We start from the raw sequence: 11945 nt of genomic DNA, 5'->3' as shown, positions 1-11945 counted from the left end.
TATGTAAAGGAAACACAGAGGACTCCCATCAAATTTAGTATTGACTTTTTATAGATTAAAAAAATGTGTCAACCGTTTGACCTAGAATTCTCGTCAGTTTCTTTGTTCTTAAAATAACCGACATTCCTGCCTCATGAGGGGAAGACAGTGTTATCAAACAAAACCAATGATTTTTAAAGACATGCTTTGGTTTGCAAAGACATAGCAAAGAGAGGTGGACTGGTAAATATGTGCCACTCATTGGTCTCAGTCACTCACCCCAAGTCCTTGAGTACAGTTAAAAGATGGTAGAATAATATACACTATAACTCTTTCTAGTGTTTAAAAGTACATTTAGAGGGGCGCCTGGGTGGCTTAGTCGGTTAAGCGTCCGACTTTCGCTTGGGTCATGATCTCGCGGTTCGTGGGTTCGAGCCCCACGTCGGGCTCTGTGCTGACTGCCAGTGCTCTGCCTGTTTCAGAGTCTGTGATTCCCTCTCTCTCTGACCCTCCCCTGCTCACGCTGTCTCTCTCTCCTAGAAATAAATAAAAACATTAAAAAATACATTAAAAAAACATTAAAAATTAAAAAAAAATAAAAATAAAAGTACATTTAGAATAGGGGAAATATTAGATAATGGTATTTACTGTCCCAAAGGGTGATACAGAATGAAAATAGGCATTCATGAATGGTGCTGATAAATTTTGAAAGGCAGCCTCACAAATTGTGATTAAAGGAAACTTGAAATTAGGGAGAAGTGGGTATCATAGCTTCTGGGTCACGTAGAGTATATCTTACCAACAGCACATTCCAGTGTATCGCCGAGGGCTATATTGGATGGACTGGAATTTGTGACTCTCCTTTGTGGAATTTCCTGCTAAAATCTGAGAACAGATTTAGCTTTAAAACAAAAATCTGAGGCAGAGCTTTTCTAATTATTTCTATAATTGAATTTAGTCTGGGTGATGTGGTATACTCGGGAAGAATGTAGGAAACAACTTTTTAAACTCATGGGAAGCATTGTGTTCTAAGGTCACTTTGCGGGGAGATCTAGGTAGTACTTCATTCTTTGCAGGCCACAGATTTATTTTTAGAGCAAGGGCATAGTGTTTTGCTACATCATAGCTAAATGTTGTTTTCAGAACGTAAGCTTTAAAATTGTTATCCTGGTCAGAGAGTGAAATCAGTAGTGCCTATTTTAGGCCTGCTTGGAAGAATATAACTCAATACAGTGACCTAGTCTCGCTGGTTACAGGTTTTGCAGACTACCATCGCCACCTCAGCTCTGAAGGATGGTACGGTAAAATTTTGTTATCTGAGGACTATGCCAAACAAATTTTTATAGTCTTTTAAAGATTGAGTGTTGAAAAGGAAATTGCCTTTTCATTTCAGTTGTTATTAGGCATTCTTTTTATTTTTAACTTGAATTTTACAGGGATAAATTTAGATTATTAGAGAGTAAAGGTAGTTTCCTTAGCTCTTAACATATTTTCTAAAACAAAAAAAAATTGGCTTTAAAAACTGTTATGCTAGGACTTTTGTCTAGAGAATTTAGTCACACCTCAAGTGATTTAGCTTGGCTCTGTGAAAGAAATTGGTTTTGATAGAGTGGAAATATCTGTAAAAGTTATAGGTGAATTAATAGTTTTTTATACTTTCCAGTTAGCTTTTCAACAAATATTTTTTGTGAACTACTTTGATTCCAGAAGTGAGGGTGCAAAACAATTGTTAGTCGTAAGTGGAAGAATGCCATTTGACAATGGAAATTAAGAGATGAAGACCTATGAATTAGTCTTCCTTCCTACTTTCTGTCTACCTTAGAATGGGACAGCTAGTTTAGGGTAGGGCTGTGGGAGACACCTGTTGAAGATGAACTAGTATTCCCCAATACCACCATAGCGCTGAAGTATAGAACCAGTACTGTTTCCCCAGGTTACTTACATATTTTTCGTTTCCTGTTTTCTATATTATCAAACCAGTAGATTTAGTTGTCAATACTTAACTGGCTACACTGCAGCACAGGGGACATGCAATCTTGTTGATATGCTCTGAGCTTTGAATTTATGTGGGGCATAGTTTGGAATTTGAAGTTAGTGATGGACTGTTCATTAGATATTACGACTACTAACGATGAGAGAACTCAAAGCATGAGTCTGGTTTTTCTCTTTGTAGTTCAGTTCTGTAAGTAATAGAATTGATTAGTTGAGACAGATTTTTGCTAAGTGATACTATCCTAATGAGTAGTTTTTAGGCACATCACTAAGTAGCTCAGACATGTCAGGCAGTTTGATGCAGTTTACTTTTTATTAATCTTTGTGTTTTTTTATTTCCCTTCCTCATTAGGATTTAACTGCCACCATGTCGAGCAAAAGGGCAAAGACCAAGACCACCAAGAAGCGCCCCCAGCGCGCAACATCCAATGTGTTTGCCATGTTTGACCAGTCACAGATTCAGGAATTCAAAGAAGCTTTCAACATGATTGATCAGAACAGAGATGGTTTCATTGACAAGGAAGATTTGCATGATATGCTTGCTTCCTTAGGTAATGATCAACTTTAATATTATAGATAGAATTTCCATAATGCCTGTGAAGCCAGTCTAATGATGTTGTAGTTTACTAAGATTCAAAGTCTGGAACAGTGTTTCCCAAAGTGTTTGCTTTGGCCCTTGGACCACCTGCAAATTTCTGGCCAGGCCTCAGGATTGGACTGGGCGCCAGTTGTGTGTGTGTGCGTGCGTGCGTGTGTGTGTGTGTGTGTGTTGCAAACATGGATACTGATTATGAGAGCAATGTTATTTCTCCTGTCATCCCAAAAGAATACTATACTATATCTAGACTCTTATTATAGGCCTTATTCACTGAGAAGACTTTTCCCCAAACAGTTTTGCTATTATGAATACATAGAAAACTATATAAATGAAAATCTTTCTTGTCAAAATATTTACTGTGATGACTATTTGGTGCATTTTGTGATGTAATTAAAATTATGACCCTCTTTTTTATTCAGGGAAAAATCCAACTGATGAGTATCTGGATGCCATGATGAATGAGGCTCCAGGGCCCATAAATTTCACCATGTTTCTCACCATGTTTGGTGAGAAGTTAAATGGCACAGATCCGGAAGATGTCATCCGAAACGCTTTTGCTTGCTTTGATGAAGAAGCAACTGGTAAGTCTGAGGTAACCTGTAATTACTAAGTGACTTAATTTTTAGTTGCGGTAACTAAAACAAACAATAACTTGAAATATGATGACATAATACCCTCAGGTTTATTCCATACCTGTTTTTTGGACAGGCTTTTCCTGTGGCATGTTAATCACTCGTTTTACAGCCTCTGCCCTTAAATATTTAATTTACAATTTAATAGGTGTATTTTGGAACTTCTCTAGGAAACTTATGTTACACTTTTACTAGAATAACTCCATAATGGTTAAGCTGTTAGTAATTGTGTTGAGTCAGTAACTTTTACCAGGCAATCTTGGATAAAGTATAAATTGCTATAGGCCATGATACCAGTACAGTCCTGTATTTGTTTAGCAGGTACCTCTCAGCTCTGAGATCATTTAAATCTGATGTCTAACATTTTGCTCTAGAATCAGACTCCCTGGTTTTATATACCTATTCTGTATGGCAGCTATGTGATTGCAGGCAAGTGACTTAACTTTTTCTAAGCCTCAATTTTCTTATCTATAAAATGGGCACTAATATAACCTACCTCATAGTGTTTTTTGATGATTAAGTGAGGAAATGAGATAATTTATACAAAGTGCTTATTAGCACACTGTTGGTATAGACTTAAACTCTCAGAAAACCTCAAAATTAACTACATAAAGGCTTGGTCTTTTGGCAGAAGTGCATATAAGAGAAACATGAGGGTGTAACTCACATGGCAAGTGTTTTGAGAAGGAAGGCACACCCTTTATTTATGTATTAGTTGGACTGTTTTATTAAATAGTCTCGGCATAGTCTGCTGTTGGAAGCATGGTCTCCGCATAGTAATGGCCCCATTGGGCCTCTGCAGGTGCACCATCGTCCTGTCCTCCTGTCTCATCTTCCTAACCTCCTTCCAAGCTCTTCTATGCCTGTTGTCCTAACTCACCTCTACCATTGCTCCCTCTCTATCTTCCTTACCACATCACCGTCTCCCTCTTAACACTGAAATTCTTTTTCTTATTTTTAAATTTTTTTAATGTTTATTTTTGAAGGAGAGAGAGGTAGAAGGTGAGTAGGAGAGGGGCAGAGAGAGAAGGAGACACAGAACCTGAAGCAGGCTCCAGGTTCTGAGCTGTCAGCACAGAGCCTCAACTCACCAGCCGTGACATGATCTGAGCTGAAATCGGACACCTAACCTAAGCCATCCAGGTGCCCCTTAAAACTGGAATTCTTAACAGTTATACCTGGAAGGAATGGGGTATGGGAAGGGGAAGGCAGAGGAAACTTACTTTTTTCTTCTAAAGGCACTTCTCCTATTGCTTGAGCTTTTTACTGTGAACAGTTGTTATTTTTTTTAATGGAAGGGAATAAAGCTTAAAAGAATTAAAGATCTTATCCAGGGGCGCCTGGGTGGCTCAGTCCATTAAGCACCTGACTTCAGCTCAGGTCATGATCTCGCCATTCCTGAGTTCAAGCCCCGGACTCTGCTGACAGCTCAGAGCCTGCAGGCTGCTTCAGATTCTGCACCTCCCCCTTTCTCTGCCCCTCCTCTGCTCACGCTCTGACTCTCAAAATATCTTATCCATTCTTCAGATTCCTCTCAACAGTCACATTCTTTATAAAGCCTTACCTGTGTTTTTATATCATATTTTTTCCTGGTTCCAAGAAAACTTAAAGCCGGTCCTTTCTTTCCACATCGAAAGTATTTTATTCTCTTTCCTGGCCTTCTGTTTTAGTTGTATACTTACTCCCAGTCATCACAAAATCTCTCCCCATACGCAGAGCCGTGGCTGTCTTCAACAGCATTATATTTCCATCTTTGTAACCCCTTCTAGCACTGGCCACAGCTCCTTGCACATCCTTGATGATAGGTTTATATGATAGTTGAATGCCTTGGCTGGGAATGAGGATTTATTTCTACAAGCTGAAAGTCTAACATTTAAAGACCTTTTTTAAAAGTAGAATTTAATGAGCAAAAACCTCGTAAGTCTAGAGTTGCTTTTGTGAACTGACCTTATAGTTTAAACTCATTTTATAGCAAATATATCATCAGGTGTTTTAATTTAATTTCACAAAAAAGAATATTCACATTTTTTTTTTTTTTACTTTGAGTTTCAGAATCTCTTGGTCATTTATCAACTTTGTACATTAGTGGCTCTGAATCATGATGTGAATTACTTGGAGAACCTTTTAAAAATATCAATGCCATGGGGTACCTGCTTGGCTTAGTTGGGAAAGCATGCCACTCTTGATCTCAGGGTTGTAAATTTGGGCCCCATGTTGGGTGTAGAGGTTACTTTAAAAAAATCTTAAAAAAAAAGAAACAAACAAAAAACCTGACCTCAGGTTCAGTATTCTGTCCACTGAAGCACTTTATTGATATTTATGATATGGTATTAATTTTAGTGTTAATTGCTATAGAATAAGTTGTGACCAGGGGTGCCTGGCTGATTCCTTTTGGTAGACCATGTGACTTTTGATATCTTGGGGTTGTGCGTTCAAGCCCCACACTGACCATAGAACTTATTTAAAAAAAAAAAAAAAAAAGACTAAGCGTGACCATTCATGGTATTTTAAGGAACCATGACACTTAGATTCCTTAATCAAATTTTACTGCTCTTGTTTAGGCATAGGTTCGGCCCTATTCTGAAGACTCGTGCAGGGCAGATGATAGAACAGAGCAGGATGATAGAGCTAGGCAGCTGGGCATGGTCTAGGCACCTGTCTGCCGAAGCTGGCTTAAGCATGTGGAGATCCCATATTTCATATATTTGCAAGTTTATAGTTCTTACTATAAAGAGCGATATGCTTGGTCAAGTGTAGATGTTCCTTGTAATCAGTCCTCAGAGTAGTACATATTCTGATCCCCAGTTCTTTATTCTTTAGGCACCATCCAGGAAGACTACCTGAGGGAGCTGCTGACAACGATGGGAGACCGGTTTACGGATGAGGAGGTGGATGAGCTGTACAGAGAAGCGCCTATCGACAAAAAGGGGAATTTCAATTACATTGAGTTCACACGCATCCTTAAACATGGAGCAAAAGACAAAGATGACTGAAAAGAACTTCAAATTCCAGCCAAATGTTCCTTGTTGCCACTTTGGGTATTTCTGAGAGGTTCTCTTAGAGTCTGTTGCATGCCCTTAGCTTTGCAGCTTTTGCCTTTCTTGTTGTATTTATTCTCAGCCATTTGGGGCACATGCATCTCTACATTCAGACTGGAAATGGGGCTTTTTGATTTTCAGAATAGAAAATAGGGCAATTTAACTTACCAGCCCCTCCCCCCCAATAACTGCAGTCTACACAGAGTCAGTATATTTTTTCAGAGAAAGTTATTCACTCAATTTTTTCTGAACCATAATTAAACTTTATGATAAAAAACTTGCTTGTTTAAAACTTCTTATTTACCGAAATCGCCTTTTGTTAGTTGCTTCTTCCAAAAAAAAGGTAGATGAGGCTAAGCCTATAAAATGATATGGTTGTTAGACCTCTCCCTTACTCAGTCTAGTTTCTCTAACAGTCCTGTATCTATTATTTATTCCTTCCCCTCCCAAGGAAATCCAGTTTAAACTCCCTTAATTGGGTTTCTTGCACTTTGTCTTTTAGTTTTAAAAATACTTTTCTCTGGAATTTGCAGAGACATGCTAGCTTTAGTAGCTTTAAATCTTTAAGTTTTACATATCTGTCAACACCCCTCTATACCTGTTCTAAGCTTTTGTGTATTACATCACATTGTTTAAAATTAGACCAGGCCACTGAGTATAATTTTAATTTGTCCTAATTTTTTAAACTATTTTAGCTCCAAAGGTTTTATGGAATGCTTCTTACCAAAAAGATTTTTTTGTACTAAATTTCAAAATGTTGGAAATACAGTCCAGTATTTTTTATTGTATGTAGTTTCTCTTTAATACAACAGTCCCTATTGAAATACCATGTTTGTTTAGACAGAGATTCACCATGAGTTCATGTATGAATTTTGGACATTCCTGACCTGCCCACAATCAAAACAGCTGAAGCCACATGCCTGGGAAAGTGAGATCATTATTTCAATCCTAAAAATAACTTGTGCTTTCTGCAGAAATGCAGGACTATTTCAGAGTTAATCAGAAAGTGGTAGAGTTTCATTTGCTTCAGGCTTCAAAACTCTAATTTTCAAATACTCATGAGTTTTAAAAAGACTTTGAAATGTTGGGGGGAAAAGTTGGTTAAAGAGTTGACAGCCTACAAAGATGAGTAATTGACAATTACTCTAATAATTTTGTGTTTTATGCTACTATTAATAAGATGTTACCTCATTCAATAAACAATTACTGAATGCCTTCAAGGCAGCAGACCTTTGTACTCAACAGGATAGGTGAGTGAGATCCTTTAATCTGGTGCAGCCAGCTTTATAGAATAGAAGTAGAAAGTCTAGGAGCAAGACTGCTTCTTGCCCCCTTCAAGGTTAAAATCTTCACCTACTATAACTTTTTGCCCTTTATGTGTTTCAGAATTTCATGCAGTGAGTTAAGCAAAATAGTTTTTCTTTTTTTTTTTTTAATGTTTTTTATTTATTTATTTCTGAGAGAATGTATGTGTGAGCAGGGGAGGGTCAGAGAGAGAGGGAGACACAGAATCTGAAGCAGGCTCCAGGCTCTGAACTAGCTGTCAGCACAGAGCCCCATGCGGGGCTTGAACCCATGAACCATGAGATCATGACCTGAGCGGAAGTCAGACGCTTAACCAACTGAGCCACCCAGGCACCCTGCAAAATACTTTTTCTAGGCTCATAGTCTTGATGCTAAAATGCTGTTTGTTGAATTGAATTTCCATTTCAACTGAAAAAAAAGGTCACTTCTGCTTTTAATAAATTTCCAAATAACATTCTTTCCACTACAGAAACAAAGTGATCTCATCTACTAAAATAAGCTCTTACAGTATCTGCATTTTCATTTCAAATAACTTATCAAAGAGTCCGCTTCCATTAGGGACAGTGAATGGTCTCCCTTGAATGAATAAATCTCCTTATAAAATAATAGCATTCTCCACATAGTAACTAGACTTTGCTTAAGCAAAGATAATTGCCAATAAAAAGCTGAAACACCTACTCCGAAAGTGGATTTGACATAAACTAGTCTCCATGATGAAAGTCTTACATTCCAAAAGTTCTCATGAAACCAACCTACTGCATCCTTACCTACCTGCCTATGATTATATTAACATTTGGACTTCAGGGCCCAAATTTTACTTGATCAAGGAGCCTATGACTCAAGAGCAGGAATTGATGAGCGCTACTGGGGAAAAAGGGAGGAAAGCCAAGCTAGTAAAATCAAAATCTGAAAAGGAAAGGCAACCATTTCCTATAAAATTTGAAGAGAGAGGGGACAAGTGGTATAACTCCTAGATGTATGGATATGCAGAAAAGTGAGGATCAGATCCAAGATGATAAAAGGGCTTGCTTGGAGAGGGAGAGTCACAAAACCAGTATTGTGGAAACCAAGTGGATAGTTTCAAGAGAGGAGGTTAGTCAATAGTGTTAAGACAGAAAAGTTGAGTATAGGAAAGTTTAAATGAGGCCACTAGATCAAGTAATTGGTCACCTTTGCAGAATCCATAGTGCAGCATGAAATGGTAGATAATGCCTAGGTTTAGCTGTCAGGCTGATCTGCATTTTAATCCCATTTTTGCTACATTGCTTTATAACCTTAGGTAGGTTAAATTTTTTCCAAGCTCTATTCATTTTTAAAATGGAAGTAATGCTATTGGTTCATAATAGGAACATAATCTATTAATAAATAAAGCAACACTTTTTGTGACTAAGAGCAGTACGGGGTTTAGAGCCACCCTTGAATGAGTGAATTCCGCCCCTTATTTGGCTAGTTTTGTATCCTTGGGCAAGTCACTTTTAAGTATCTGTTTCATCACCTTTAAAGGGATGGTACCCTTCAAGCGTATTGTGAAATTTAGAAACACTAAAGTTAAATAGTGTGGTACACGGNGGGGAGCGGGGGGAGGGGGCTGAAGCTTGGGAATGAAAAGAAGCTTGAAGGGAAGCTCCGGATCAACGGGCTCATCTTTAGAGATTCAAGCCTGTTTGCAGACAGAGGAGAAAGACAAACTGGAAGAAACAGTGAAACAAAATGAATTATGTCCAAGAGATAGGAAGGGCTAGAACCTAGATCAAATATTGTAGGATTATCCTTAGAGAAATAAAAACAGATACTTCTCCCTCTGAAAAAAAGGAAAGAATAGGTGATATGAGTTTAATGGCAGTTGGAGATTAAGTAAAAATGCTGAGGTTAGGAGAAACGTCCATAGTTGTTTGATAGTAAATCAGCTCAAATTAGAATATTATTAAAGGGCTATACTAAGGATTTAATGAAAATATACATTAAGCCTATCAGTTTCCTGGTACCAACTAAATGCTCAAGTAGTTTTTTAGATTTCCTGAGTAGATCCAATCATTAGACTTGTTTGTGTCTTTCTAGGTCCTTAGTGTACAATTTCTTGATTTCCCTGAAACCTGATTTTTTATTGTTCTTGAAAGCACTGCTGGAACTAATCCCACATGGAAGAAATGCCCAGTTTCCCCAATGCTGCTTCTCCCATTCTACTTGCTTAAACTCCCAAGACCCTGTATCTTTTTTCAATGTTTGTTTATTTTTGAGAGAGAGACAGAATGAGAATGGGGGAGGGGCAGTGAGAGAGGGAGACAAAGAATCTGAAGCAGGTTCCAGGCTCTGAGCTGTCAGCACTGAGAGGTCATGACCTGAGCTGAAGTCAGACACTTAACTGATTGAGCCACTCGGCCACCCCCTGCCTTTTTAAAAAAATTTCTTAAGTCCCTGTATCCTTTTACAATAGATTTCTATGCCATAATGTCTTATTTATCCATATGCATTTTATAGTTGTAATGAATATACAACTTTTTAGTTTAATATATCTTAAATTATTTTTCATGTTTTGGCATTGCCATCTTTTTTTATTTGTAGCCATTCTTTTTAATGACCACAATTACCTTTAAAAAGGATATGCCTTAATTAGCCATCACCCAAGGGCTAGATATTTAGATAATTGGCTTTTTGTTAATAATGTTTTTCTTTTGTATCTAAAGAACAATATATCCTAGAATTATTTTTCCGAACAGAGCTCTTCAGTAGAACTTTGTGATGATAGAAATGCTCTCTGTGCTTTCCAATAAGGACACTAGCCACATATGGCTATTGAGCACTTAAAATGTGTCTAATATAACTGAGGAACTAAGTTTTTAATTTAAATTTAAATAGCCACATGTAGTTAGTGACTATTGTATTGGAAAGCAGTTCTATAAACAAATATGGAGATCAAAGTCAAAGTACAGTCAGAGTCCCTCAGCTGTCATCTTAACTAAGCTGGCCAAGGCAAGGGCTTATGGAATGGTAATAGACATACTTGAAGGGCTCTATGACAAAGACCTAAAGAAGCCAAACTCTTGATTTTGAGTGTTAAAAAATACTGTTGGACGAAAGAGCAGATTGCCGCCAAGAGAAAGAGTAATTATTTTAGAACCAGGTGTGACGTTTCAGAAATTGCTTTCCAAATTCTGAGAAAATGCATTCCCTGATTATCTGGGCCTTGGGCAGTGTTACTCAGATTAAGACCACAGCATCAGCATCCCCTGGGTACTTACTAGAAATGCAAATTATTTTTTCTAATATTTTTATTTCTAGGAGAGAGAGAGAGAGAGAGAGAGACAGTGTGAGCAGGGGAGGGTCAGAGAGAGAGGGAGACACAGACTCTGAAATAGGCTCCAGGCTCCGAGCTAGCAGTCGGCGCAGAGCCCGACGCGGGGCTCGAACCCACGAACCGCGAGATCATGACCTAAGCGAAAGTCAGACGCTCAACCGACTAAGCCACCCAGGCGCCCCTAGAAATGCAAATTATTGCTTCACCTTGGACCTATTGAATCTGAGTATCTGGAGTTGAGGCTCAAGAACCTTTTACTAAGCCTTCCTGGTTTTGCTTACACATGCTGCTGTTTAAGAACTGCTATAGATGCTGAGCACATGGTTCTTAATATCTAGGAATTTCTGATCAAAGATTTCTAGAATATAAAAGACTATTATTCCTCTCCCTAGCATCTGGCACACTTTCAGGCAATCTCACAAGTGCTCGATAAAGGTTTGCTATCGGCTTACCCTCCATTACGCAGCAATAGTGGTATTCATCTATATTATTATAGGGTGAGGGAACTGAAGGTTACAGGCACAAGTGGTATGTAGAACAAAACTTGTAGAATGTAGCTTCGTGGTTTCCTGTTTTGACGAACAGCATTTTATGTGCGTGCGCCCTCGTACCTATGCGTGTGTGTGATTCTGTCATCTACTGACCCAAAGGAAAGCAAACATTTTGAATAAAATTTCTTGTGGTTGTAAGGGGAACGAAAGAGTCATAGGCCAGCCGTGGTCTGGAAGGCCATAAAGCTTATAATTTGAGGGCTAAATGACAGAACTCTGGCTGGAGCTCAGCTGAGAAAGAAAGGGTTTTCCAGCAGGCAGGGATCCGCCCCGCCGCCGCCCTCTTACCTTCCGCAGTGTTACGCGGGACTCACCCTAACTAGTTGTTTTACTTCAAGTTCAAATGGAACTACGCGAGCTTTACTTCAATGTGCCAACTGTGGGAGCCCAGGGTGGGAGCCTTTCGGCGACCGGGGTCCCCCAAATCCTGAGGGCTCGCGCCCCGCCCCGCCCNGGGCCGCGGGAACCCGCCGCAGAAGGCGGGGGAGGAGGGCGGGCCGCGGGGCTACAGCCGCACGCTGGAGGGGATGCCGCAGCAGACGCAACAGGCCACAG

The 11945-nt window shown here is 39.0% G+C and overlaps 1 protein-coding gene across 1 annotated transcript in view; it reads left to right on the top strand.

Moving 5' to 3' along the window:
* LOC144243080 (myosin regulatory light polypeptide 9) overlaps positions 1-7027 on the top strand; it is a 10683-nt gene extending 3656 nt beyond the window's left edge. The window contains exons 2-4 of the mRNA XM_077778145.1: positions 2324-2522; positions 2989-3150; positions 6022-7027. Of these exons, the coding sequence (XP_077634271.1) occupies positions 2339-2522; positions 2989-3150; positions 6022-6194 (519 nt within the window). The 5' untranslated portion in view covers positions 2324-2338 and the 3' untranslated portion in view covers positions 6195-7027. The remainder of the gene's footprint in view (positions 1-2323; positions 2523-2988; positions 3151-6021) is intronic.
* Positions 7028-11945: the final 4918 nt, after the last annotated feature.

Source organism: Crocuta crocuta, unplaced genomic scaffold, assembly GCF_008692635.1.
Source record: "Crocuta crocuta isolate KB4526 unplaced genomic scaffold, BGI_CrCroc_1.0 scaffold26, whole genome shotgun sequence".
NCBI lineage: Eukaryota > Metazoa > Chordata > Mammalia > Carnivora > Hyaenidae > Crocuta > Crocuta crocuta.
This window is presented reverse-complemented; position numbering and strand designations above follow the sequence as displayed.